The sequence below is a fragment of the Salvelinus alpinus genome, chromosome 20 (genome assembly GCF_045679555.1).
Source record: "Salvelinus alpinus chromosome 20, SLU_Salpinus.1, whole genome shotgun sequence".
Classification (NCBI taxonomy): domain Eukaryota; kingdom Metazoa; phylum Chordata; class Actinopteri; order Salmoniformes; family Salmonidae; genus Salvelinus; species Salvelinus alpinus.
The window spans coordinates 20,761,099-20,787,995 of NC_092105.1; the positions used below are offsets into that span (position 1 = coordinate 20,761,099).

Genomic DNA, 26,897 nt, shown 5'->3' on the forward strand with positions numbered 1-26,897 from the left:
ACAAATTGAAAACCCTAGTCATTGGCGACTCCATTACCCGCAGTATTAGACTTAAAGCGAATCACCCAGCGATCATACACTGTTTACCAGGGGGCAGGGCTACCGACGTTAAGGCTAATCTAAAGATGGTGCTGGCTAAAGCTAAATCTGGCGAGTGTAGAGAGTATAGAGATATTGTTATCCACGTCGGCACCAACGATGTTAGGATGAAACAGTCAGAGGTCACCAAGTGCAACATAGCTTCAGCGTGTAAATCAGCTAGAAAGATGTGTCGGCATCGAGTAATTGTCTCTGGCCCCCTCCCAGTTAGGGGGAGTGACGAGCTCTACAGCAGAGTCTCAGCACTCAATCGCTGGTTGAAAACTGTTTTCTGCCCCTCCCAAAAGATAGAATTTGTAGATAATTGGCCCTCTTTCTGGGACTCACCCACAAACAGGACCAAGCCTGACCTGCTGAGGAGTGACGGACTCCATCCTAGCTGGAGGGGTGCTCTCATCTTATCTACCAACATAGATAGGGCTCTAACTCCTCTAGCCCCACAATGAAATAGGGTGCAGGCCAGGCAGCAGGCTGTTAGCCAACCTGCCAGCTTAGTGGAGTCTGCCAATAGCACAGTCAGTGTAGTCAGCTCAGCCATACCCATTGAGACTGTGTCTGTGCCTCGACCTAGGTTGGGCAAAACTAAACATGGCGGTGTTCGCCTTAGCAATCTTATTAGGATAAAGACCTCCTCCATTCCTGCCATTATTGAAAGAGATCGTGATACCTCACATCTCAAAATAGGGTTACTTAATGTTAGATCTCTCACTTCAAAGGCAGTCATAGTCAATGAACTAATCACTGATCATAATCTTGATGTGATTGGCCTGACTGAAACATGGCTTAAGCCTGATGAATTTACTGTGTTAAATGAGGCCTCACCTCCTGGTTACACTAGTGACCATATCCCCCGTGCATCCCGCAAAGGCGGAGGTGTTGCTAACATTTACGATAGCAAATTTCAATTTACAAAAAAAAAATGGCAGTGCTAGCTTCCCTACACTGGCTTCCTGTTAAGGCAAGGGCTGATTTCAAGGTTTTACTGTTAACCTATAAAGCGTTACATGGGCTTGCTCCTACCTATCTTTCCGAGTTGGTCCTGCCGTACATACCAATACGTACGCTACGGTCACAAGACGCAGGCCTCCTAATTGTCCCTAGAATTTCTAAGCAAACAGCGGGAGGCAGGGCTTTCTCCTATAGATCTCCATTTTTATGGAACAGTCTGCCTACCCATGTGAGAGACGCAGACTCGGTCTCAACCTTTAAGTCTTTACTGAAGACTTATCTCTTCAGTAGGTCATATGATTGAGTGTAGTCTGGCCCAGGAGTGTGAAGGTGAACGGAAAGGCTCTGGAGCAACGAACCGCCCTTGCTGTCTCTGCCAGGCCGGTTCCCCTCTCTCCACTGGGATTCTCTGCCTCTAACCCTGTTACAGGGGCTGAGTCACTGGCTTGCTGGTGCTCTTTCTAGCCGTCCCTAGGAGGGGTGCGTCACTTGAGTGGGTTGAGTTACTGACGTGATCTTCCTGTCTGGGTTGGCGCCCCCCCTTGGTTTGTGCTGTGGTGGAGACCTTTGTGGGCTATACTCGGCCTTGTCTCAGGATTGTAAGTTGGTGGTTGAGGATTTCCCTCTAGTGGTGCGGGGGCTGTGCTTTGGCAAAGTGGGTGGGGTTATATCCTTCCTATTTGGCCCTGTCCGGGGGTTTCTTCGGATGGGGCCACAGTGTCTCCTGACCGCTCCTGTCTCAGCCTCCAGTATTTATGCTGCAGTAGTTTGTGTCGGGGGGCTAGGGTCAGTTGGTTACCTGGAGTATTTCTCCTGTCTTATCCAGTGTCCTGTGTAAATTTAAGTATGCTCTCTCTAATTCTCTCGTTCTCTCTTTCTCTCTGAGAACCTGAGCCCTAGGACCATACGTCAGGACTACCGGGCATGATGACACCTTGCTGTCCCCAGTCCGCCTGGCCTTGCTGCTATTCCAGTTTCAACTGTTCTGCCTGCGGTTACGGAACCCCTACCTGTCCCAGACCTGCTGTTTTCAACTCTTAATGATCGGCTATGAAAAGCCAACTGAGATTTATTCCTGATTATTATTTGACCATGCTTGTCATTTATGAACATTTTGAAAATCTTGGCTCTCTCTAATTTTCTCCTTCTCTCTTTCTTTCTCTCGGAGGACCTGAGCCCTAGGACCATACGTCGGGACTACCGGCCGTGGTGACTCCTTGCTGTCCCCAGTCCGCCTGGCCTTGCTGCTATTCCAGTTTCAACTGTTCTGCCTGCGGTTATGGAACCCCTACCTGTCCCAGACCTGCTGTTTTCAACTCTTAATGATCGGCTATGAAAAGCCAACTGAGATTTATTCCTGATTATTATTTGACCATGCTTGTCATTTATGGAAATTTTGAAAATCTTGGCTCTCTCTAATTTTCTCCTTCTCTCTTTCTTTCTCTCGGAGGACCTGGGCCCTAGGACCATGCGTCGGGACTGCCGCCCGTGGTGACTCCTTGCTGTCCCCAGTCCGCCTGGCCTTGCTGCTATTCCAGTTTCAGCTGTTCTGCCTGCGGTTATGGAACCGCCACCTGTCCCAGACCTGTTGTTTTTCAACTCTTGATGATCGGCTATGAAAAGCCAACTGAAAATTATTCATGATTATTATTTGACCATGCTTGTCACTTATGAACATTTTTGAACATCTTGGCATAGTTCTGTTATAATCTCCACCCAGCACAGCCAGAAGAGGACTGGCCACCCCTCATAGCCTGGTTCCTCTCTAGGTTTCTTCCTAGGTTTTGGCCTTTCTAGGGAGTTTTTCCTAGCCACCGTGCTTCTACACCTGCATTACTAGCTGTTTGGGGTTTTAGGCTGGGTGTCTGTACAGCACTTCGAGATAGTAGCTGATGTACGAAGGGCTATATAAAATAAAATTGATTGAATTGATTGATTATAGTTAGTTTCTTTCAATATTAATAGCCACTATTTGACTGTTAACCACCTAACCCTCAATATTGCTTTGAAGAGCGTGAAAACACTCCCTCTCACAGCGACGCCATCTTTTAAGAGGCCATGTTTCGTGTAGGCTTACCCTGGCGTGACGTATTCATAACTGTGTAAATCTCTATTTGCCTGTATTTAACGCCCCCCCCCCCCCCCCTCTAATGCTAATTAGATGCAAATGTGGTTATCATACTACAAATGACATGATGCTCTGGATGAAACTGACGAATCGAGTAGTAAAAGCATCAAGAAAAAAAATACATTGTACAAAATGTACATGTTCATATTTTCAAAAGACTAATTTCGTTTTTATAAATGTAGTACACCAATACACTAATAATTTGCTAATAAGTGCTAAATATTTCTTAGAGTGTACTATTGTACCATTATACCTGAGGCATACTAAAGAAGCAACAATGCCATTTTTGACATGCCCGGGTAAGTTACAAAATGAACGACAGCTAACTAGGCACATTAAATACAAAATCGTCAGATTTCACAACGTACCTGCATGGAATGGATACAATTACAAGGCCAAAGGTAATGCTGCCATATGGACTCCATACAAGTATATTTGCCTGATAAAAGACAGTGCAGAAAACCCGTGAGAAAATAATAAAAAAAACTCAAGATGTCTGCACCTGAAAGAGACCCTCTCCCGCAACAAAGGTAACGGTAATTGGGCTAGCCTTGCAAAGCTGCACTCGAACATTATCCCCATTCACATTAATATATATTCCTATAAACAGTAATGCAACACTAAATCAGTGACGATATAACTTTTTCTTGGGAATTTGTGAACATGTGCATACATAACACCTACCTCTCCTCATAACGCTCTGAGGAAACTGAGGAGTAAAAGCATCCCTCCCGTTGATGACATCACAGCATTAACACCATTTAAAAAAATAAATACAATAAAATAATTCACTCTTGAAAGTAATGTAAAACATCTTAAAATAACCTTAAAATAATACATAAAAATAAATATGAGTGCTTTTCGGTGAAATACATAGTCTTTTTTTACACCTGTTACACAGAGTTGAGTTGAGACCACCAGATTGCTAACGGGTAAGTCATACAATACTACTTATAGTAAAAAAAATATGTATTCAGTTAACTGTTCATTTTTTTCTGGTGTCGAATTACGTTAGTTAGCTAGCTAGCTAAGTTAGCTAGTTAAATTAGGTATTGAGGGGGCTTACCTAGCTAGTTTATGCCTTAAGGTTTCTCTGCATCATAGATAGTGTTAGCTAACTACAGTTAGGGTTATCGACCGAGGTAAATACAGTTTCAAGTTGGACATTCACGCTTTCAAACCACTTGAGGCACAGACTCCAAATAAGTGTCATGATGTTGGAAAAATTGCACACAACATTGCACAGGTCTTATTTTCACGATTTGGACATGAATTCGCTTTCCAACGCTAATAAACATGTGGAAATGTGAGCAGCATTTTGTATTCCTAGTTGAATTAGTTAGGGAGTGTAAACAAAGTACAAACGTTTTTTTACATTCAAATTTCAATAGCTCCTTGGTTATGTGACCTAGTGACTTCAAGGTTCAGAATGTCCACTGAGTGGGCCTACACATTGCACAAGCTTTAGTTTGTCCATTTTCATCTCACATGATTTTACATTTTATTATTCCGGATTCCAAATTGAGCAGCAGCTGCTGAAAAATGAGCTCCTACAAATATTGAAATATACATGGTTTTTAGAGTGAAGTACATTGGAAAAAAGCTAAAGAAAACTGCAAGACTGAATTGTAGAAAAAACAAGCAACAAACAAAGAAGATAGGCTTTGGAAAAAGTAACTATTTTTCATAAAATTGTACAGTTTTCCTAGCTAGCTGAATTGTTTACCAGTTGCTAAGCAGTTGCTAAGGACTCTCCTGGAAGAAGCTAGCTAGCTAACAAAGAATAACATAGAATATCTAGTTAACCAACACAAAAACATCCTGTGGCGTTAATCTATAAGTGTTTGCTAGGTAAAGCCTGGCCTTATCTCAGCTCACTGGTCACCATATCAGCACCCACCCGTAGCATGCGCTGAAGCAGATATATTTCACCCCCAAAGCCAAGTCCTCCTTTGGCCGCCTTTCCTTCCAGTTCTCTGCTGCCAATGACTGGAACGAATTGCAAAAATCACTGAAGCTGGAGACTCATATCTCCTTCGCTATCTTTAACTTCTCTAGGATAGGGGGCAGCATTTTCACTTTGGATGAATAGCGTGCCCAGAGTGAACTGCCTCCTACTCTGTCCCAGATGCTAATATATGCATATTATTACCACTATTGGATATAAAACACTCTGAAGTTTCTAAAACTGTTTGAATGATGTCTGTGAGTATAACAGAACTCATATGGCACGCAAAAACCAGAGAAAAATCCAAACACGAAGTGAGAATTCTGAGGCTGGTCGATGTTAAACTCATCGCCTATTATAATCCCAGTAAGATATGGATCTGTTTACACTTCCTACACCTTCCACTAGATGTCAACAGTCTGTAGAACATTGAATGAAGCCTCTACTGTGATGTGGGGCCGGATGGGAGGTGTTTGAGCCAGTGGTCTGGCAGAGTGCCAGTTCCTGGTCATGCGCATTCCACATGATATCGCCTTGCGTTCCATTACTTCTGTAGACACAAAGGAATTCTCCGGTTGGAACTTTATTGAATATTTATGATAACAACATCCTGAAGATTGATTCTATACTTAGTTTGACAAGTTTATTCGACCTGTAATATAACGTTTTGAAGTTTTCATCCGACGTTCGCCTGGACCTGCACGAGCGTTTGGACATGTGCACTAAACGTGCTTGCAAAAGTAGCTACTTGGACATAATTAATGGACATTATCGAACAAAACAACAATTTATTGTGGAACTAGGATTCCTGGGAGTGCATTCTGATGAAGATCATCAAAGGTAAGGGAATATTTATGATGTCATTTCGTATTTCTGTTGACTCCAACATGGCGGAGAAATGTTGTTTATTGCATGGTTTGCTTTTTACGTAAAGTTTTTTTTTTTACCTGACACAGCGGTTGCATTAAGAACAAGTGTATCTTTAATTCTATGTAAAACATGTATCTTTCATCAAAGTTTATGATGAGTATTTCTGTTATTTGATGTGGCTCTGCAATTTCTCCGGATATTTTTGAGGCATTTCTGAACATGGCGCCAATGTAAACAGATATTTGTGGATATAAATATGCACATTATCGAACAAAACATACATGTATTGTGTAACATGATGTCCTATGAGTGTCATCTGATGAAGATCATCAAAGGTTAGTGATTAATTTTATCTCTATTTCTGCTTTTTGTGACTCCTATCTTTGGCTGGGAAAATGGCTGTGTTTTTCTGTGGCTATGTACTGACCTAACATAATCGTTTCTTGTGCTTTCGCTGTAGATCCTTTTTGAAATCAGACATGTTGGCTGGATTCACAACACGTGTAGCTTTAATTTGGTGTCTTTCATATGTGATTTCATGAAAGATTGATTTTTATAGTAATTTATTTGAATTTGGCGAGCTGCATTTTTACTGGCTTTTGGCCAAGTGGGACGTTAGCGTCCCACATATCCCAGAGAAGTTAAGCATCAGCTATCAGAGCAGCTTACAGATCATTGCACCTGTACATAGCCCATCTATAAATAGCCCAAACAACCACCACTTCCCCTACTGTATTTATTTTATTTATTTTGCTCCTTTGCACCACAGAATCTCTACTTGCACATTCATCTTCTGCACATCTATCACTCCAGTGTTTAATTACTATATGTTAGTGGAATTAAATAATTCCTCTAATGTACTCATTAATTAAATTCAATCTGTCTATTTATAAGAATTTGTAAGATACTTATTAACATAAAGATACAGTCTTATTAAAATGAGATAATAGTATTTATTCTCGGAGCACTCTACCATTTGATCATAAACAACAGGTTTATATACAAGATATGACGTCATAGGTTACAGAATAAGTCTCCTTGTCCTGACAAATAGAAAACAGGTTCAAAAGTTCATTCCAACTTCCCAGCGCACACACGACACACAATATAATCTATCCTCCTGAAGGCTCACTATAATTTATTACCACTTTAGCAGACAACTCAAGATAATGGAAGACCTAAAAAGTTACCCACAGCCTTATCTAAACACCTCAGGGCTAAGTTGGGTCAGTTCAACCATAGTTTAACGACCCTTTCTGCTTATTTTATAACCCACAACACAAATCTCTTTTCACCAGGCGTGCAGAGTTCAATTAGTTATAGTTTTATCTAAAGCTAGAAATTGTTTTAATTATTTATTAACAAAATTCCTAACAATATATCATAATTATTTCACCACTATGTCCTTATTATTGCCTTATCCCACCTCATTTGCACACACTGTATATAGACTTTTTCTATTGTATTATTGACTCTATGGCTGTTTATTCCATGTGTATCTCTGTGTTGTTTGTGTCACACTGCATTGCATTGTCTTTGCCAGGTTGCAGTTAAATGAGAACTTGTTCTCAGCTGGCCTACCTGGTTAAATAAAGGTTAAATAAATACAAAACTATTAAAAACGTTAGCCTGGGGCAAACCGAAACCAATGTTGAACCAAATTAATTCCCCAGTCTGCTCCCAGTCTGCTCTTTATGTTCCATCTCTCCATAATGTCATTCACTTTTTGTTACCTTAGGTACAGCAGGAATGTAATGATTTATGAAAACTGTCTAGCAACGGATGCTGTACAACACTGTCAGTATGGACCCACAACACTTAGAAAAGGAGGCAGAGAAACAGGAGAACAGAGAATGCGACTGAGGGGTGGAGGTTTGGACAAGAGAATGTACACCATTTCTGTTTCAGGCATTGACCACCTGATAACAACAGTGCTGAGGTGATTTAAGTATATGGAATTCAATTGTACCAGAGCATGAGAGACAGATATCCCTCTGTACTCTATAGCCAGAATGTAACGCTCGTCCTCCTCCTCGTCTGAGGAGGAGCAAGGATCGGACCAAAGCGCAGCGTAGTGTGAATACATATTGATTTATTTAAGAAAGACGAACACGAAGAACACTTGACAAAATACAAAATAACAAAACGACGTGAACAGACCTGAACTTGAGAACATAAAACATGAACGCACGAACAGGAAGGAACACACGAATGAACGAAACGAAACAGTACTGTGTGGCGAACAAACACAGACACAGCAACAATCACCCACAAACAAACAGTGAGAAACAGTCTACCTTAATATGGTTCTCAATCAGAGGAAACGTAAAACACCTGCCCCTGATTGAGAACCATATCAGGCTAGTTGAATGAACCCAACATAGAAACACATAACATAGAATGCCCACCCAGCTCACGTCCTGACCAACTAAACAATACTAAACAAAGGAAATAAGGTCAGGAACGAGACACAGAAGGTGGTGCTTAGGCTTAAGTACTGGCGGGCCTGTTGTGGGCTAGGATTTGCACGGAAGATGGAAATCTAAGGCTTGTTTACAGAAAAACAACAAGACAATGGGATTTTATCTATGGATCACAGTCACACGTTGTTTCTAGATAGCAGTGGCGTCCCTGCTTTATTTTTCTATTCAGAACAACATTCAAAGAATATATCCACCCAGTAAAAATATATCCAGGTCCTGAAATAGACATAAAGCAATAAGAAGGCCTGGTAGGAACTAGATCTATATAATAACAGCAACAATAAAATGTTCTCATGAAAATCATGTCTATTATGAATAACAACATGAGTGAAGAACAACTATAGTAATGTGTACACATATAGAGAAACATGCACATTACATAATGATGGGAGAAATACGAAGTGGTAGAAAGGCCTGGGAAAGAGTTTGTGCATGTGTCAAACTGTTAAATAAATGTTGTTTTTGAATACACGTCCGAATACAAAATCGTATAATTTCCTGCACTTCCATCACAGTCACTAGTCCATATTAGATTGCATGGGTCCAGTTCTCAGAGTAACAGCATAATAATCAAGTTAGGAACCTGCCTGGAGGGTTAGCTACTATCATTCAGTTCTGAATCTGGTGTAGAGGGCGGAGGCTTGTAAACAGTGACTTCTTTGAGAAAAAGAAGACAGCTTCAATATCCGTTATCTGATATCTCTTGATAGTTATTTTTACTGTTTTCTGTTTTGTTTATCATCAATCTCTCTGTATCACCCCTCTGCCACTGGTTTCACATCCCTAAGGGAAACTCCCCGTCTTCGGGGAGTCATGTGAGGATGTCATGTTTTTGCTGTGTATGCACTGTATTGTTGAATTCTATGTGGGGTTTGCTGCTGGCGTTCTGGCCAGGTCTCCCTTTTCTGGCCTCAATGAGACTTCCTGGTTAAATAAAGGTTAAATAAAAATATTATTACTGCACACAAAACGTAAACATATAATAATTTGTATTATTAATATAATAATACAATATTAATATGAATACTACTACTAATAATAAGGATAATAATACAGTAATAATAATATATAATAATAATCATAATAATGATAATAATACATAATAAAAAAAACAATAATAGTGATAATAATACAATAATACTAGGTCACCATAACAGATTCAAACTTCTGCATGATTTTGAACAGTGAACAAAAGCACTGAAACTAAAGTGTAGTTAAAAATATATTATCAGGAAGGAAACAACTGCTGACCATCTAACAGCCATTCTAACTGTCATTATTTATTTTTTTCCAAACTGGTTTTCACTGACTTCCTTCCCCTACAGTGGTCTAACAGCTACTGTTTGCTACAGTGCCTGGTTATTACAGATTTTGAATAATTTTTTATTTCACTGAAGAACGAAATGCGTGTCCCACTCAGTATAGCGCAATAAAATGCAAAGGAATTACTTAAAAATCATACAATGTGATTTTCTGGATTTTTGTTTTAGATTCCGTCTCTCACAGTTGAAGTTTACCTATGATAAAAATTACAGACCTCTACATGCTTTGTAAGTAGGAAAACCTGCAAAATCGGCAGTGTATCAAATACTTGTTCTCCCCACTGTACATACATACAGGAGAGTTGTTGTTCCCGCTGAAGTCACAACGCCCCTCCACCACGGCAAGGCGGAGTCCACGAGAGGGGAACAAAAAACTGAAACGAGGGACAGCACTGTGTAAAGCTGTGGTGGAGGAGTGGCCGAGCCGAGGTTTCTAATGTCAGTGAATACAGCATAGGGTCTCTGTTCATTAGATGGTTGGAGAATTGGCCTGTTCTTTGCTAATGGTTAGAACATTCGAGAATGTGCAGACTGGAAATCTTCCCACACCCAGTGCATGTCTGAGATTCTTCTGGCATCCGCTATCAGCTTGTCCTGTGATTTCTATAAAATAGCACAATAAATATACAGTCATGAAAAAGTAAACACACCCTCTGGAAAGTGGTCTTTTTTTAAACAGATTTGGACACATGGATATTTGAGCTAAATTCCCACCACATTCATTGATAAAGGTAACCCAACTTAACAAATGGCACAAAAAAATCAATTATTTGAAAATGTTATGCAATTAAAATATACAAAAATGCCTTTTCCTTATGCAGGAAAAGTTAGTACAACCCTAACTTTCCCATCAAATAAAATGGCTAACATTAGAATCAGGTACACCAAAACAGGAGAAACTGAGGAGGGTCAACACCTGGGTAAAGACCAAAACTACTGGAAAAATGTGCTCTGGACAGATGAGTCAAAGGTGGAATTGTTTGGCCGCAATGCCAGACGCCATATTTGGCGAAAACGAAACACTGCCTTTGAACAGAAGAGCCTCTACCAACAGTAAAGCATGGGCCTGGCCATCTTGCCATCATTGAGTCAACCATGAATTCTATATTGTACCAGAGAATTATTGAGGAGAATGTGAGGCCATCTGTCAAAAAGCTGAAGCTGAACCGAACATGGATCTGCAACATGACAATGATCCAAAACACAAAAGCAAAGCTACAACAGAATGGCTAAAGAAGAAGAAATTGAAGGTTATCTTCTTTCAGCTAGGGGGCAGAATTTTTATGTTTGGAAAAATAACGTTCCCAAGGTAAACCGACTATTTCTCAGGCCCAGATTGTAGAATGTGCATATAATTTACAGATTAGGATAGAAAACACTGCTGAGTAGAGTGTTGGAGGCTATTTTGTAAATGAAATCGCCGAAGTCAAGGATCGGTAGGATAGTCAGTTTCACGAGGGTATGTTTGGCAGCATGAGTGAAGGAGGCTTTGTTGCGAAATATGAAGCCCATTCTAGATTTCATTTTGATTGTAGATGTTTACTGTGAGTCTGGAAGGAGAGTTAACAGTCTAACCAGACACCTAGGTATTTGTAGTTGTCCACATATTCTAAGTCAGAACTGTCCAGAGTAGTGATGCTGGACGGTCGGGCAGGTGAGGGCATCGATCGGTTGAAGAGCATGGATTTAGTTATACTTACATTTAACTTCTTTCAGCTAGGGGGCACTATTATTACGTTTGGAAAAATAACGTTCCCAAGGTAAACAGACTATTTCTCAGGCCCAGATCGTAGAATATGCATATCATTTACAGATTAGAATAGAAAACACTCCAAAGTTTCCAAAACGGTCAAAATATTGTCTGTGAGTATAACAGAACTGATTTTGCAGGCGAAAACCTGAGGGAATCCAACCCGGAAGTGCCTTTTATTTGGAAAAATCCCTGTTTCATTGCCTGCCCCTCCTCCATTTAAAGGGGTATCAACCAGATTCCCTTTCCAGTGGCTTCCTCAGGCTGTGACCAGGCTTTAGACATAGTTTCAGGCTTTTATTTGGAAAAATCAGCGAGATTTATCAAAACGCGTCAGGTGTCCTTTGATTAGTTCATGCTGTAGCTCGACATTTTCTTTCTCTGTAGTATTGGATAGTTTACCGTCCGTTTGAAATATTATCGATTATGTATGTTAAAAACAACCTGAGGATTGATTATAAGGGTTATGGAATGACCGAGTGAAAGCACAGATCTCAATCCTATCGAAATGCTGTGTGGGGACTTGAAGCAGGCTGTGCATGCAAGAAAGCCCTCGAACATGACACAGTTGAAGCAGTACTGTAAGGAAGAGGGGGCAAAAATGTTCACCAGTCTATGTCAGAGACTGATAGACAGTTACAAGCAACGTCTACATGAAGTTGTTTATGCAAAAGGGGGCAACACAAGCTATAGAAGCTAGGGGTGTACATATTTTTCTGCACTATGGAATTGCATTTCTGTAGATTTTTGATTAATAAATGATTGCAAAGTTTAATCTTTCAGTGTCATTTGTTAAATTAGGTTACCTTTATCTGTCAATAGTGTCGAAGTGAAGATTACATATCCATCTGTCCAAATATGTAAAACAAATTACAACTTTCTAGGGGGTGTACTTACTTTTTCACATAACTGTACCTCATGAATAGACAATAGCTCAAATGAAATATATTTTTTAGAATATACAAAAGTTTGGGGTCACTTAGAAATGTCCTTGTTTTTGAGAGAAAAGCAAATTTTTTGTCCATTAAAATAACATCAAATTGATCAGAAATACAGTGTAGACATTCTTAATGTTGTAAATGACTATTGTAGCTGGAAACAACTTCTATTCTGGTTAGAGCCAGTTTGCGCTGTTCTGTGAAGGGAGTAGGACACAGCGTTGTACGAGATCTTCAGTTTCTTGGCAATTTGAAATTTTTTAAATTTTCTTTCAAAACAAGGACATTTCTAAGTGCCCCCAAACTTTTGAACGGTAGTGTATATATATATATTTTTAAATCATAATGTGTGTTCCTTACATCATGATACTTCCTCCTTCCTGGTTTGGAGTGTTAGAACCCAGATGTCCCAGGTTCATCTTCCTCAACCTTGTCATCAGACATTATAACAGTATTGTTACATTGCAAAAAGTGGCTGATGTGATAAGTTAATCACACAACAATGGTGGACATTAACATAGTGTCACGTGTGCTCCCTCTCCGGCCTCTCGGTCACCAGGCTACTCGTTATGGCGCACACCCGTCATCATCGTTACGAGCACCTGCTCATTATCAGATTCACCTGGACTCCATCACCTCCCTGATAACTTCCCCTATATATGTCACACCCTTTGGTTACTTCCCCAGGCGTTATTGTTTCTGTTTCAGTGTTAAGTCTGTGCGTTGTTCGTGTTTCTTGTTTTGTTTTATGTTGCGTAATAAAACACTCACTACTTGAACTTGCTTCCTGACTCTCAGCGCACATCATTACACATAGTCACATACCTGTGGTGGTGCCTGGAACTGGTGATTGGCAATGATTGTATTCCTGGGATATCGTCCAGAAAAAAATATGATATTAATTTGAGCCAAATCAATATATGATCATCTCATAAAAAATTTTTTTTCATAATGCAAAATTCTGTTCATAATATTACAGTAGTTGATATTACCAAGTATATTGTCTGTTTTTGCACCGGTACCGTACAAGTGCAGCAGCAACAATCAGACACGGAATGGCAAAAAGTAGAACCCAACAGACAGCAGAGGTCTCTGTGAGGAGTGGGGATACAGTTAATAAGAAACAGTCTGTATTTACAATTACATATCATTTTGTTGCCATAACAACCATTGTGGCGCTGATGCAAACATTTTCCTGCAGAAAGCAAAGAGATAATACTGGGTTAAAAAACATGTACATATGCAGTAAGAGATAAGTGTGTGTCATGACCATCTTAGTTAGTGGTTATACAGTAACTTCCTATAGGAAGGGGAATGAGGCCATAAGTCTGATACTAAAACATGCATTGATACTAACACTGATACTAACACATGCTGTGAAATATAAGTGAGCATCTGGCTCAACTTTTATCCATGCTACATCACACTTCTCATAACCTCATATATGTGTTTTATGTGTATAACAGGAATGGCTGTATTGTTACCAGACACATTTCCCTATGGGACAATAAACTATTCAATAAATCAGGCAATCAATCAACAAACCAATCAATCAATAAATCACATAACAATTAGAAGCAATTTATAAAGCAGTATAAGCAACCAGTATGTATGCATGTGTGTGTGTGTGTCTAAGGTGCTTCTCACCAGAGTATATGTGGACATAGAGGGAGCCAGCTGCTCGTCCGTAGTGATTGGAGGCCTCACAGACATAGAGACAATTCAGTTCAGAGGTGAGACTGAGGAGGTGCAGTGTGTCTCCTTCTGCTCTCACTGAAGACCCAGGCCATGGCTGGGCCACTCTGGGGAGAGAGAGAGAGGAGGAGAGGGGCTGAATGTATGTGTGTGATTGTGTGATTGTGTGCGTGTGCGTGTGTGAAAGACAAAGGCATAATTTAACTTCCAGCATAATTCAACAACTGTCCTTTAGATATGAAAATTCTGAAGCTTAAAGCTAATTTAGATCTCATGTCTTAACAAGTGCAGATAACATTTACATTTAACTGAACTTAACTAGTTTACATAGGAGTGAGTACCTGCTCCAGGTGTAGTTGGGTTGTGGGTTACCATCTGCTACACATAGTAAGACTGTGGCTTTAGAGGTCTCACTAAGTGTAACGTTCACTGTCTGAGATGGATCTGAGAGAGAGAGAGAGAGAGAGAGAGAGAGTCAGCCTACAGGGAGGAAGTCAGTGACTTAACAGTGTGGTGCCAGTACAACCTCTCCCTCAACGTCAATACAACCAAGGAGTTGTTTGTGGACTTTCGGAGAAAGAGGGGAGAGCACTTCCATCCACATCAGCCTGGATGTTGTGGAGCGGGTCGAGATCTTTAAGTTCTTTGGCGTCCACATTAGTGAGGAATTAACATGGTCCACACTCACTCCCACAATCCTGAAGAGAACGGGCCGTTAGATCTTCAAGAAATTATACAGCTGCACTCTCGAGAACATCTTTACTGACTGCATCACCGCTTGGTATGGCAATTGCACCGCCCTTGACCACGAAGCACTACAAAGGATTGTGTGGACAGCCCAGTACTGTACATCACAGGGACCAAGCTCCATGCCATCTCTATATCAAGTGGTGCCAGAAGAAGGCCCGAAAAATTGCCAAAGACTCCAGCCACCCAAACCATAGACTGTTCACTCTGCCACCGTCCGGACAAACGGTACCGGAGCATCGGCTCTAGGGCCCACAGGCTTAGAGACAGCTTCTATCCATAAGCCATAAGACTGCTAAATAATAATTTATGGTACCTAAACTATCTGCACTGACTCCATCTTGCACTGACCCTGCCCACACTAACTAGACTTTATATTCACACCATATACACACTCACTCACACACCCACACTACACTGTCACTCCCACACAAATCCCTCACACATTCAAACACTACATACGCACACAAACACACACACACACATAACACAAATACATACTGACACAACACAAACACACAAACACACACAGACACTCACACACTAACATACTTACACACACTTTAACACATCATTTGCTGCTGCTCAACACTGGAGCCCCTCAGGGGTGCGTGCTCAGTCCCCTCCTGTACTCCATGTTCACCCATGACTGTGTGGCCAGGCATGACTCCAACAACATCATTAAGTTTGCAGATGACACAACAGTGGTGGGCCTGATCACCGACAACAACGAGACAGCCTATAGGGAGGAGGTCAGAGACCTGGCCGGGTGGTGCCAGAATAACAACCTATCACTCAACATAATCAAGACAAAAGAGATGATTGATGACTACAGGAAAAGGAGGACCGAGCACGCCCCCATTCTCGTCGATGGGGCTGCAGTGGAGAAGGTTGAGAGCTTCAAGTTCTTTGGTGTCCACATCACCAACAAACTAGAATGGTCCAAACACACCAAGACAGTCGTGAAGAGGGAAACACAAAGCCTATTTCCCCCCTCAGGAAACTAAAAAGATTTGGCATGGGTCCTCAGATCCTCAAAAGGTTCTACAGATGCACCATCGAGAGCATCCTGACTGGTTGCATCACTGCCTGGTACGGCAACTGCTCGGCCTCCGACCGCAAGGCACTACAGAGGGTAGTGCGTACGGCCCAGTACATCACTGGGGCTAAGCTGCCTCCCATCCAGGACCTCTACACCAGGTGGTGTCAGAGGAAGGCCCTAAAAATTGTCAAAGACTCCAGCCACCCTAATCATAGACTGTTCTCTCTGCTACCGCACGGCAAGAGGTACCGGAGCGCCAAGTCTAGGTCCAAGAGGCTTCTAAACAGCTTCTACCCCCAAGCCATAATACTCCTGAACATCTAGTCAAATGGCTACACAGACTATTTGCCCCACCTCCCCCGTCAACACCACTGCCACTCTCTGTTGTCATCTATGCATAGTCACTTTAATAACTCTACCTACATGTACATACTACCTCAACTAACTGGTGCCCCCGCACATTGACTCTGTATCGGCACCCCCCTGTATTTTTGAAACTGCACTGTTGGTTAGGGGCTCGTAAGTAAGCATTTCACTGTAAGGTGCGTACATTGTATCGGCGCACATGACAAATAGACTTTGATTAGATTTTTTGCTCTATCCTTTGTTTTACTCTTATTATTATTTATCATCCGGATGCCTAGTCACTTGACATTGCCTTCATGTACATATCTACCTGTACCTCTGCACAGTACCTCTACTGGTACTCCTTGTATACAGCTCCATTATTGTGTATTTTATTTTATTCCTCTTTTGTTAGTTATTATTTCTTTTTTTTTTATCTCAGCATCGTTGAAAAGGATCATAAGCAAGCATTTGACTGTAAAGTCTACACCAGTTGTGATAGGCGCATGTGATAAGCAACATTCTATTTGATTAGAGAGAGAGAGAGACATTGAGTGAGAGCAATTGAAAGAGAGAGAGAGGTGGTTACAGTTACTGCAGGTATAGAATATAAATAGACCTACACTCACACACCCATACCAAGAAAGATATATTACACCTATAACAATGACAGTACAGTCTCTGAGCAGTGGGAAGGGATGGAACTTTCATCCACATATGAGGCAAAATTCAAAGAATTCTGTTATTTGTCAACCTGGTCTACTTTCATTTCTGTTTGATAGATTACTTGTACTAGAGGAGCAGTACAATGGAAGCCTTGTCAAGGTCCATATCACTCTGTGCCTCAGAACTATGTTTAAGCTTAAGACAGCAACAGTTGTTACAGGCCAAATCAAAGGCTTTCTTCTGTTGAAAGGATTTTACATGGAACCCTAAAGGGTTCTACTTGGAACTAATAGGGGTTATTCAAAGGGTTCTCCTATGGGGCCTGCCAAAAAAACATTTTTGGTTCTAGGATAGCACCTTATTTTCGAAGAGTGTATAGACAGACATGGACTGGTTAGAGGGGCTACTAGGCTACAGCCAGTGAAGACAGTGACACTCTATACATACAGTGGATGTCTATGGTCTATGACAGTGATAGTGGAGTATACATTTACAGTGGATGCCGATAGTGTAGGAGAGTGGTAGTAGAATATATTTATATTGTCTGTCTATAGTGTAGGAAAGTAGTAGTGGAGTATATACTTACAGTGGATGTCTATGGTGTAGTTGTAGCTCCTTTCTGTTACCAGGGCAGACTGGTTGACCACACACTGGACCTGTTGCTGATTGGCTGCTCTGGTTGGCACCCCAAGCAGGTGGCTGAGTACTGTGGTGGTGCCGTTGGCGTGCTGGGTGGAGTTAGTCACTGTCTTCAACAAACTGCCAAATGTACCAGTCTTCCACTTTACATCTGCCTGTGGCTTGGCACCAGCAACCACACAGATTGCCAAGACAACCTCATTCTCCCCAATGACAGGAGGAACATCAACTGTCACACTCACTACTGGAGGAACTATGACCAGAAAACAAACAAACAGAGAACAGAAAACATGAACAAGTCACTCCTTATTTATTTTATTTTATTTCACCTTTATTTAACCAGGTAGGCCAGTTGAGAACAAGTTCTCATTGACAACTGCGACCTGGCCAAGATGAATGTGGAACTAAACATGAAACAACAACCAGAACACACACAGCCCGTCATGTGAAACTTACCCAAATGCTCATGTCACATGACCAACAAACTTTAAATAAACCCTTTAATGTTTTCTATCTGGCCAATTGCAATATACATCATTAATAGCTACACATGTACTGTATTGGAGGTATGGGCAATCAAGTTAACAGGTTTTAGATCATCCTGATGAGAGGTACTTGCACCTGAGGTATTTAGTTTCACACACATCACAAAATCTGTTTTTCAGCTTCACCAGTTCCACTGAAAAGCATTCACAGCCCAGTGATTATGCCGTTAAGGAATGCAGGATATAGTGGTGTATTCTGTATATTCCAGCATCTGTTCCACCATTAGGGAAACTATTCATGCCTGTACTCTCCTGGTTACAGCTTGAGTAAGAGGATACACTCTTAGAAAGGAAGTTGCTAAGTACAACCACATAGGGTTCTTTGGTTTGTCGCCATACAGGATCCCTTTTTGGTGCTGGGTAGAACCCTTTGCAGAGGGTTCTACCTAGAATAATAATTAGGAATTAGAATATGATCTCTATGGGTTCTTCATAGATCCCCCTGTAAATGGTTCTGCCTAGAACCCTCTAATAATACATATATTTTTTTTAATAATACATTTTAAAATGTTTTATTGTCACATACACCAGATAATTGCAGTGAAATGTGTTGTTTTACAGCATCAGCCAAAGTAGTACAGCATCGCTGGAGCAAATGAGGGTTAATGTCACGGATACCCCGGTACTGCCGCTCATTCCGTGCACCAGCTCCGGAGGTCTACGTCACCGGCTTTCTAGGCATCATTGAATTGGATTCCTTACCACCAACACCGGACTGTCTTGTCTCATTACGCACACCTGGTTCCCATTTCCCCTGAATATTATGTTACATATGTGCCCTCTGTTCCCCGTTGTCCTTGTTGATTATTGTTACCATGTCCGTTGGTTCTGTGAGTACCTGTGCAATGTATCGGCTTTTGTGCTACGTGCACTTGTATTACGGGTCTCGTCTCATGATTATGTTGATGTTTACACCTCGCTCTAATGTTTGGGTTTCAACCCTGTGTTAATATATATATATATATATGCGTGCTTTGTTTGGGTGGAGAAAATAAACTCCCTATTACGTATTCCTGCGCCTGTCTCCAAACCTTATGTACAGCATGACAGTTAAGTGCCTTGCTCAGCCAGAGTGAGCATATTGTCACGACTTCCACCGAAGTCGGTCCCTCTCCTTGTTCGGGCGGCATTCGGCGGGTGACGTCACTGGCCTTCTAGCCATCACTGATCCACTTTTCATTTTCCATTTGTTTTGTCTTTGTTTTACACACCTAGTTTCAATTCCCCAATTACATGTTCATTATTTAACCCTCTGTTTTCCCCATGGTTTTTGTTCGCGTTTGTTTTATGTATTTTGGTCCTTTTGTGTGGGCTTGGCATTACCACATGTATTTGGTAATTTTGAGTAACGGTACGTTTATTACTCATCTCTGCTGTCCTGCGCCTGACTCCTCTGCACCAGCTACACCCAGACCTTTTACACATATCCAACCATTTGAATTTTTAATCACCTGCAACCTACATTTTAGAATAACTGCCAGGTTAAGAAAGATTGATAAGTGATCTACGTAAGTCATCGAAACTATCTCAGTAACGGGTTCAATTCCAACACAGTTAACAATTGGATTAAATGACAAAAATGTTATGGTATTTATCATTGTGTAGCATAAGGTTAATCAACTAATACATGTGCATACAAAACACATATTGAAACAAACAAATCTACCTAAAAATAGAGCATGCTGGGAAATAAGATAATGATGGGCGTGGTTTGAGTGTTTTACTATCACACCAGGATGGGCAACTAGTTGTGGAATTGCAGCAAACTTGCTTTCATGGCAAAATGTGTAGAATTGGGGGGGGATTAGGCTTCTCCAAGCTCTGATGCTGCTGATGGTCATTAGTAGCCTAACAAACGTGCTTACTGCTTGGTACTCTGCACTATTGTCCTTCTAATACCTCTGACATCATTGCAAAGGTAATCGAAAATCTACTTACACACTTAATGAGAGCCCATGAGCTCATATTGCGCAGCATTTCTATAGGCTATAAAATTGCATGAGAAAACAGAGTTGATGGCCTCTATTAAAAAGAGGGAGGATCCCATCAGCTTTCTATAGGCTAGACCAGTGGTGTAAAGTACTTAAGTACAAACACAGACCAGCGGGAAAGCTAGGCGCCTCCATTCCCTATTCGAGTGCATACAAATGACATGTATTTTTTTCCCCTGCCCCTGTTACTGCCCATCTGATAATGAGCCATTCTAAACCGAAACAAATGTTACATATTAGTAAAGACAAGATTAAATTGAGAATAGTCTGATGGGTGAAAATCACCTGGTGAGAGAACAGCTGTGCACCCCGAGAAAAGGAACAGAGCGCAAGCTTTTTTTGCTTCTTTCTCAAATCATCAATAGCCTAGAGTCGCACCATGCAGCCCATATATGTTTTGATTTCTAAGACATATTTAACGTTGGTATGATTCACGACTAAACTCTAAATCTAACATATAGGACCTGTTTCAAGAAAAAATTCCTTTACATTTTTTTCAGCTAAGTTCAATTATATTCTTCATAATATAAATCATATAAAATAAAATAATGGCACAGGACTTATAATTTTATCTTGTCAGCTAAATGGCACGGAGCATAGCCAGATAACATACAGTAGGCCAACTCATATTCTGATTTTCTGAAATACATTTTCTTCATATCATAATGTTTCTTTAGACCTGACTAAAATAAATAATGGATTTGTGATGTTCTATATTAAATTGGTTTATTATAATTTTTTTTATGTAGATGTTCCAAAGGCGCAAATCAGCGGCTTGTATGCTGGAGGCCTGGAGATGCTAAACGTTTTTATGTTAATTAAAACTTCTTATGGCTGCAGTCCCGGTAACGGGACCGATATGACAACAGCCAGTCCAAGTGCAGGGCGCCAAATTCAAAACAACAGAAATCTCATAATTAAAATTCATCATTTTAAAGGTAATCTTGTTGTTAATCCCACCAAAGTGTCCGATTTCAAATAGGCTTTTCAGCGAAAGCACTACAAACGATTATGTTAGGTCACCACAAAACCACAATAATCACAGCCATTTTTTCCAGCTAAAGATAGCTTCACAAAAACCAGAATAGAGATAAAATGAATCACTAACCTTCGATTATTTTCATCAGATGACACTCATAGGACTTCATGTTACACAATACATGCATGTTTTGTTTGATTAAATTCATATTTATATAAAAAATTCTGAGTTTACATTGAGGCGACTAGATTCACTAAATGCAAAAACATCAAGTGACTTTGCATAGCCCATCGTTTCAACAGAAATACTCATCATAAATATAAATGATAATACAAGTTATACACATTGAATTATAGATATACCTCTCCTTAATGCAACCGCTGTGTCAGATTTCAAAAAAAATTTACGGAAAAAGAAATGCACGCTATAATCTGAGACGGCGCTCAAAAATAGCATACCACAGCTGCAAAGATGGCGTCACCATAAACACAAAAATACATGATAAATATTCCATTACCTTTGATGATCTACATCAGAAAACACACCAAGAATCCCAGGTCCACAATAAATGTTTGTTTTGTTTGAAAAAATCCGTTATTTATGTCCAATTGTTAGCGCGTTTGGTAAACATGTCCAAACGCTAATTCTGGTCAGCTTTATATCGGACAAAAACTTCAAAATGTGATATTACCGGTCGAAGAAACATTTGAAACTAAGTACTGAATCAATCATTAGGATGTTTAACATATAGCTTCAATAAAGTTCCAACCGGAGTATTCTTTGTTCTCTTTCGTGAGCAATGGAACGTCAGTGGCTTCCATGAAGAAAAAGCATGATCAGGAAATGGCTGCTTGATGGACACCTGACTGATTCTGCTCTCATTCTCTCCCACAACATCATAGAAGTCTCATTGAAATTTCTATTGATGGTTGACATCTAGTGGAACCCCTAGGCAGTGCAACATCATTAATAGCTCAAGTGGATTTCTTTAGGGACTCTGGTGAATACACACAGGCTCAGATTTCTGACTTCCTGTTTTGATTTCAACTCAGGATTTTGCCTGCCAATATGAGTTCTGTTAATCTCACAGACATAATTCAAACAGTTTTAGAAACTTTAGAGTGTTTTCTATCCAATACTAATAATAATATGCAAATATTAGGAACTATGACTGAGGAGCAGGCCGTTTGATATGGGCACCTTTCATCCAAGCTACTCAATACTGCCCCTTCAGCCATAAGAAGTTTTTAACGGTCAATTACCGTGAGACCGGAAGTCTGTTTTTGCTTGACAATAACCAGGTGACAAAATGTCATGACTGCCACAGCCCTACCCCCACCCTCACAAAGTTGGCCATCCCTGCTCTACACAAAATAAAATAATCTCATTCAATTCTGGTTATTAACACCAACTCCTGAATCAACACTAGACATGTTACAATGAAAAATCAACCCTAGGTAAAACTGTAAAATATTCTGTGTACCATACAATACATTGCTGGTTCACTCAGACTTCCTTCTATTCTCCCACTCTCTGCTCAATACAATGAAAGAAAATACTAGTTTGAAACACAAAAATCATGGCAAAAATATAAACTATGTCAGTATTGTATATGTTAAATGATTAAGGGAATCATTGCACAAATCATTTGCACAAATATTTCCTTACACTATAGGTACAGTTTAAAACATCTTTAAACATTTTTCAGATTACTGGAACTCCTGATGTTAAAGTTTAAATAATTAGATAAACACTAATGCTCAGGCACTATTTCAAAGTAAGAAAAAAATTATAATAAAAATTCTTATTCAAATTCAGAAGAGTTTCTATGTAGAAACCTTCTTGCATTTCAAGTAATCATCAAATAAGAATTTCTTCCAAAAAAGGATCTCAGGGTAAAGAAAGGTTATAGGTCGAATCGTATCCCTCTGGATAGAACCCATTTGGAACCCTTTTTTCTAAGTGTAGAAAAAGCAAATCCTGTAGATGAGGGCTCTGCTCTTGCTTCACTTGAATAATGAAACTACCAACTTTTTGGATTTCTAGTGTTGATTTTCACATGCAGTCATTCTACACTGTCAAAAGTAGAAACAGTGCTACAAAGAGTGAAGGAAGAGTTCTTACCAAGCACAGTCAGAAGTATCTCTGTAATGTATGCTCCACTGGGGAAAACACTGAAGATACATGTGAAGGTGCCTTCATCCAACAGTCTGACAGCTGTTATTCGAATAGATCCAAGGTTCTCTGATGGGTTCCCAATAAACTGAACTCTACCTGCCAAACCATTCTGTGCAATAAACTTAGTAACCCCATTGGGATAAATCAGCATCAAATTATGGTTCTGTGTTTCTTCCGCAGTACTTTTCTGCCATGTTATCTGTTCAAGCTCCTCGTCTGTCTCTATCAGTTTGCAGGATAAGTCCACATCCTCCCCCTGTACCACAGTCCTCCATCCTCCAATCACACGTGTACCTGAAGAGAAAACACAAGCCAAAAATACAATCCAATTCCTGTAGAATAGATGTTTATGAACTCTAATAAACAGAGATGTTACCTAAACACACAGACAAGACCATTATTAGTATTTAGCTGTGCTTATCAACTATGATATCCTATTGATGCTGAAATGTAGCTATTGCAACAACAAATGTGCCAATTGCTCAATATTTGACCCTATTCCTGTTTTGGCAGCCATAGTCAGAGGAGATGGCTAAAGCACATACTGATCTGGGTTCAGTCTACGCCCCAGGGGTACGCGCAATGCCTTTGGGGGGTATGCCAAATAAAAATGTGATTCACATTTTCAAACAGTCCAATTTAGATTTTCCAACGGGGCTATACATTTGGGTGATATTTTTTCTCGCCTGAGTAGCCTCGTTTCACTGCTAAAATTCAAATTAAACCATCTAGTGTTCAGTGAAATAACAACACAATGTCAAATACAGGTAGCCTAGTAAAGTAATTCACATCCAATCACAATAACCGTTACTCTCTTGCGGGAATTCCTCTAACGGTACGTATGTAGCCAAACATAGTTGCTGCTCATTCCATTAGATCGAAAATGGATAAAAAAGTCAGGCCTGCGTCCATAGAGACACATACCAGCTCACTGGTAGTACTGCTACTTTATTTTCTCTGCAACTATATTCAATGTTTGGGACAAAAATGAGGCTATGATTCAGAAGTTGGAGCTCCTCTCTGTCTGCATTAACAAGGAGAACACACAGCACATGAATGAGCTGGCAATTACGCAGGATCTTTCCCGAAACAGACGGCACAAACAACTGGATTTGTTATTCCTTTCATGCCCTGCCTCCAGTCCACTTACCAATATCTGAACAAGAGAGCCTCATCGAAATTGCAACAAGCGGTTCTGTGAAAATATAATTTAATCAGAAGCCACTGACAGATTTCTGGATAGGGCTGTGCTCGGAGTATCTTTCCTTGGCAAAATTGCGCTGGTAAGACACTTATGCCATTTGCAACCACGTACCTATGTGAGAGTGGATTATCGGCCCTCACTAGTATGAAAACTAAATATAGGCACAGACTGTGTGTGGAAAATGATTTAAGACTGAGACTCTCCAATACAACCCTACATTGCAGAGTTATGTGTATCCTTTCAAGCACACATTTCTCATTAATCTGTGGTGAGTTATTCACACTTGTTGATGAACAAATAAGGTTTAATATGTAACATGGCTAAATAAAGAGCAAAATTATTGATTATTATTGTATTATTATTTGTGCCCTGGTCCTATAAGAGCTCTTTGTCACTTCCCACGAGCCGGGTTGTGACAAAAACTCACACTCATAAACTCACACTTTTATGTTTAATAAATGTATCGTATAGTGTGTGTGGGGCAGGCTTACAATGGTGGCAAAAAACAACATTTGAGTGCGCTAACCCTGGTACAAGAGGGGGTACGCAGCTGGAGGTTGAATGTTTGAAGGGGTACAGGACAATAAAACGTTTGGGAACCACTGGTCTAGGCTGAAACTACTAAGTGAATATGTTATTAGAATAATAAGCCAAAAGCCCTGACTCTATTCTAACACTTAATCAAGAGTAAGATATTCAATACATTCTCAGATACTTGCTGCATGCTGATCATGTCTCAAAACATACTGAGTTAAAAACATAGTAAACATACTGAGTTAAAAACATAGTAAACATACTGAGTTAAAAACATAGTAAACACACTGAGGTGACTACAGTTGAATGGTGGGATTGTGTGTTTGGTGTTATTGTCTTGCCTTGTGTCAATAAGAAAAAAGAGACAAAAACATGATCTCAATAGTATACATTTTATAACATCATTTGGAAACCTACTTTCTGTATCCCTCTGGATGATGAGTAGAATCACACAGCACAGATTCCGTAACATGCTTTGCTCTTCTCATTGCTAGGGTCATAGGGGAAATGTAATTATGTCATTATATTTCTATTTGAAATTCCCGTTTTGTAATAATGAGGACCTATTAATTGTTCATGCAATACATTTATGTAGGCTAAGCTATATGTAAAATAATGTTGAATGCAATCATCAATCTTTGATGGAAACTATGCTCATCTTCAATGAAGACCAAACCTTTTAACAAAAATGAACAAACAGTCCTACATTGGTCAGTAATAATGGAACAAAACAGATGCATCTATAAATTGAATCGACCACTAACCTTTGATGAACGTAAGTTCCTCTGATGAAATAGCCGAGACATTTGTTTTTTGACGTTTGTGCTGACAGAAAAATGTCCTCAGTAAGCCACAGCAGCTATAGCACAATGGGTGGACATTGGTTGAGAAAGTTTAGTCTCCACTCCACTCGCAGACTCCTGGCTTTGCATAGACTGTGTGCTACATCTTTGAAAGCCCGTACCACCATCTACTGGTTATTAAACATACCCATAGGCCTCATTACAAACAAACAAGAATGATTGGACAAAATTATTTATTTTATTTTAGAAAAACAAAGTTAAAACCTTTTATGGCTGCAAGCCCTAAGTCGGGATCAATATGACAACAGCCAGTCCAAGTGCAGGGCGCCAAATTCAAAAACCATAAATCTCATAATTAAAATTCCTCAAACATACATGTGTTTTATATCATTTTAAAGGTAATCATGTTGTTAATCCCACCAAACTGTTCCGATTTCAAATAGGCTTTTCAGCGAAAGCACTACAAACGATTATGTTAGGTCACCACAAAACAAAAAATAATCATAGCATTTTTCCCAGCTAATGATAGCATCACAAAAACCAGAATAGAGATAAAATGATTCACTAACCTTCGATTATTTTCTAACCTTCGATTACTCAAAAAAATCTGAGTTTACATTGAGGCTACAAGAATCACTAAATGCAAAAACATCAAGTGACTTTGCATAGCCCGTCGTTTCAACATGAATACTCATCATACATATAGATGATAATACAAGTTATACACATTGAGTTATAGATATACCTCTCCTTAATGCAACCGCAATGTCAGATTTTTTTTTAAAACTAAGGAAAAATAACTGCACGCTATAATCTGAGACGGAACTCAAATTAGCATGTCACAGCTGCACAGATAGCGTCACTATAAACAACAAAATATATTATAAATATTTCATTACCTTTGTTGGTTTCGATCAGAAGGCTTAGCAGAAACTCTAAACTCTACTCTAACCGGAGTATTCCTTCGTGTCTGCGTGAGCCATGGAACGCAAGTGACTTGCATAAAGAAAATGCATGATCAGGAAATGGGTGCTTGATGGACA

The 26,897-nt window shown here is 40.0% G+C and overlaps 1 protein-coding gene across 4 annotated transcripts; it reads right to left on the bottom strand.

Annotated features, from left to right (window-relative positions):
* Positions 1 to 6,778: 6,778 nt before the first annotated feature.
* On the bottom strand, positions 6,779 to 26,895 carry LOC139546454 (nectin-3-like). Of its 4 annotated transcripts, none has more exons than XM_071354843.1 (11): positions 26,754 to 26,895; positions 25,816 to 25,910; positions 25,469 to 25,541; positions 23,260 to 23,607; positions 17,568 to 17,873; positions 14,523 to 14,625; positions 14,134 to 14,288; positions 13,479 to 13,578; positions 13,312 to 13,354; positions 12,847 to 12,915; positions 6,781 to 10,401 (listed from the first exon to the last, which is right to left on the bottom strand). In XM_071354843.1, exons 3-10 carry the CDS (start codon positions 25,521 to 25,523, stop codon positions 12,880 to 12,882), a joined length of 1,146 nt encoding a protein of 381 aa, XP_071210944.1. In that variant the 5' UTR covers positions 25,524 to 25,541; positions 25,816 to 25,910; positions 26,754 to 26,895; the 3' UTR covers positions 6,781 to 10,401; positions 12,847 to 12,879. The 4 variants fall into 4 exon arrangements, with proteins under 4 accessions (XP_071210948.1, XP_071210947.1, XP_071210944.1 ...); XM_071354845.1 differs by having other exon boundaries at positions 25,816 to 26,024; positions 26,754 to 26,883; XM_071354846.1 differs by lacking the exon at positions 25,816 to 25,910 and having other exon boundaries at positions 6,780 to 10,401.
* Between the last annotated feature and the right edge of the window lie 2 nt (positions 26,896 to 26,897).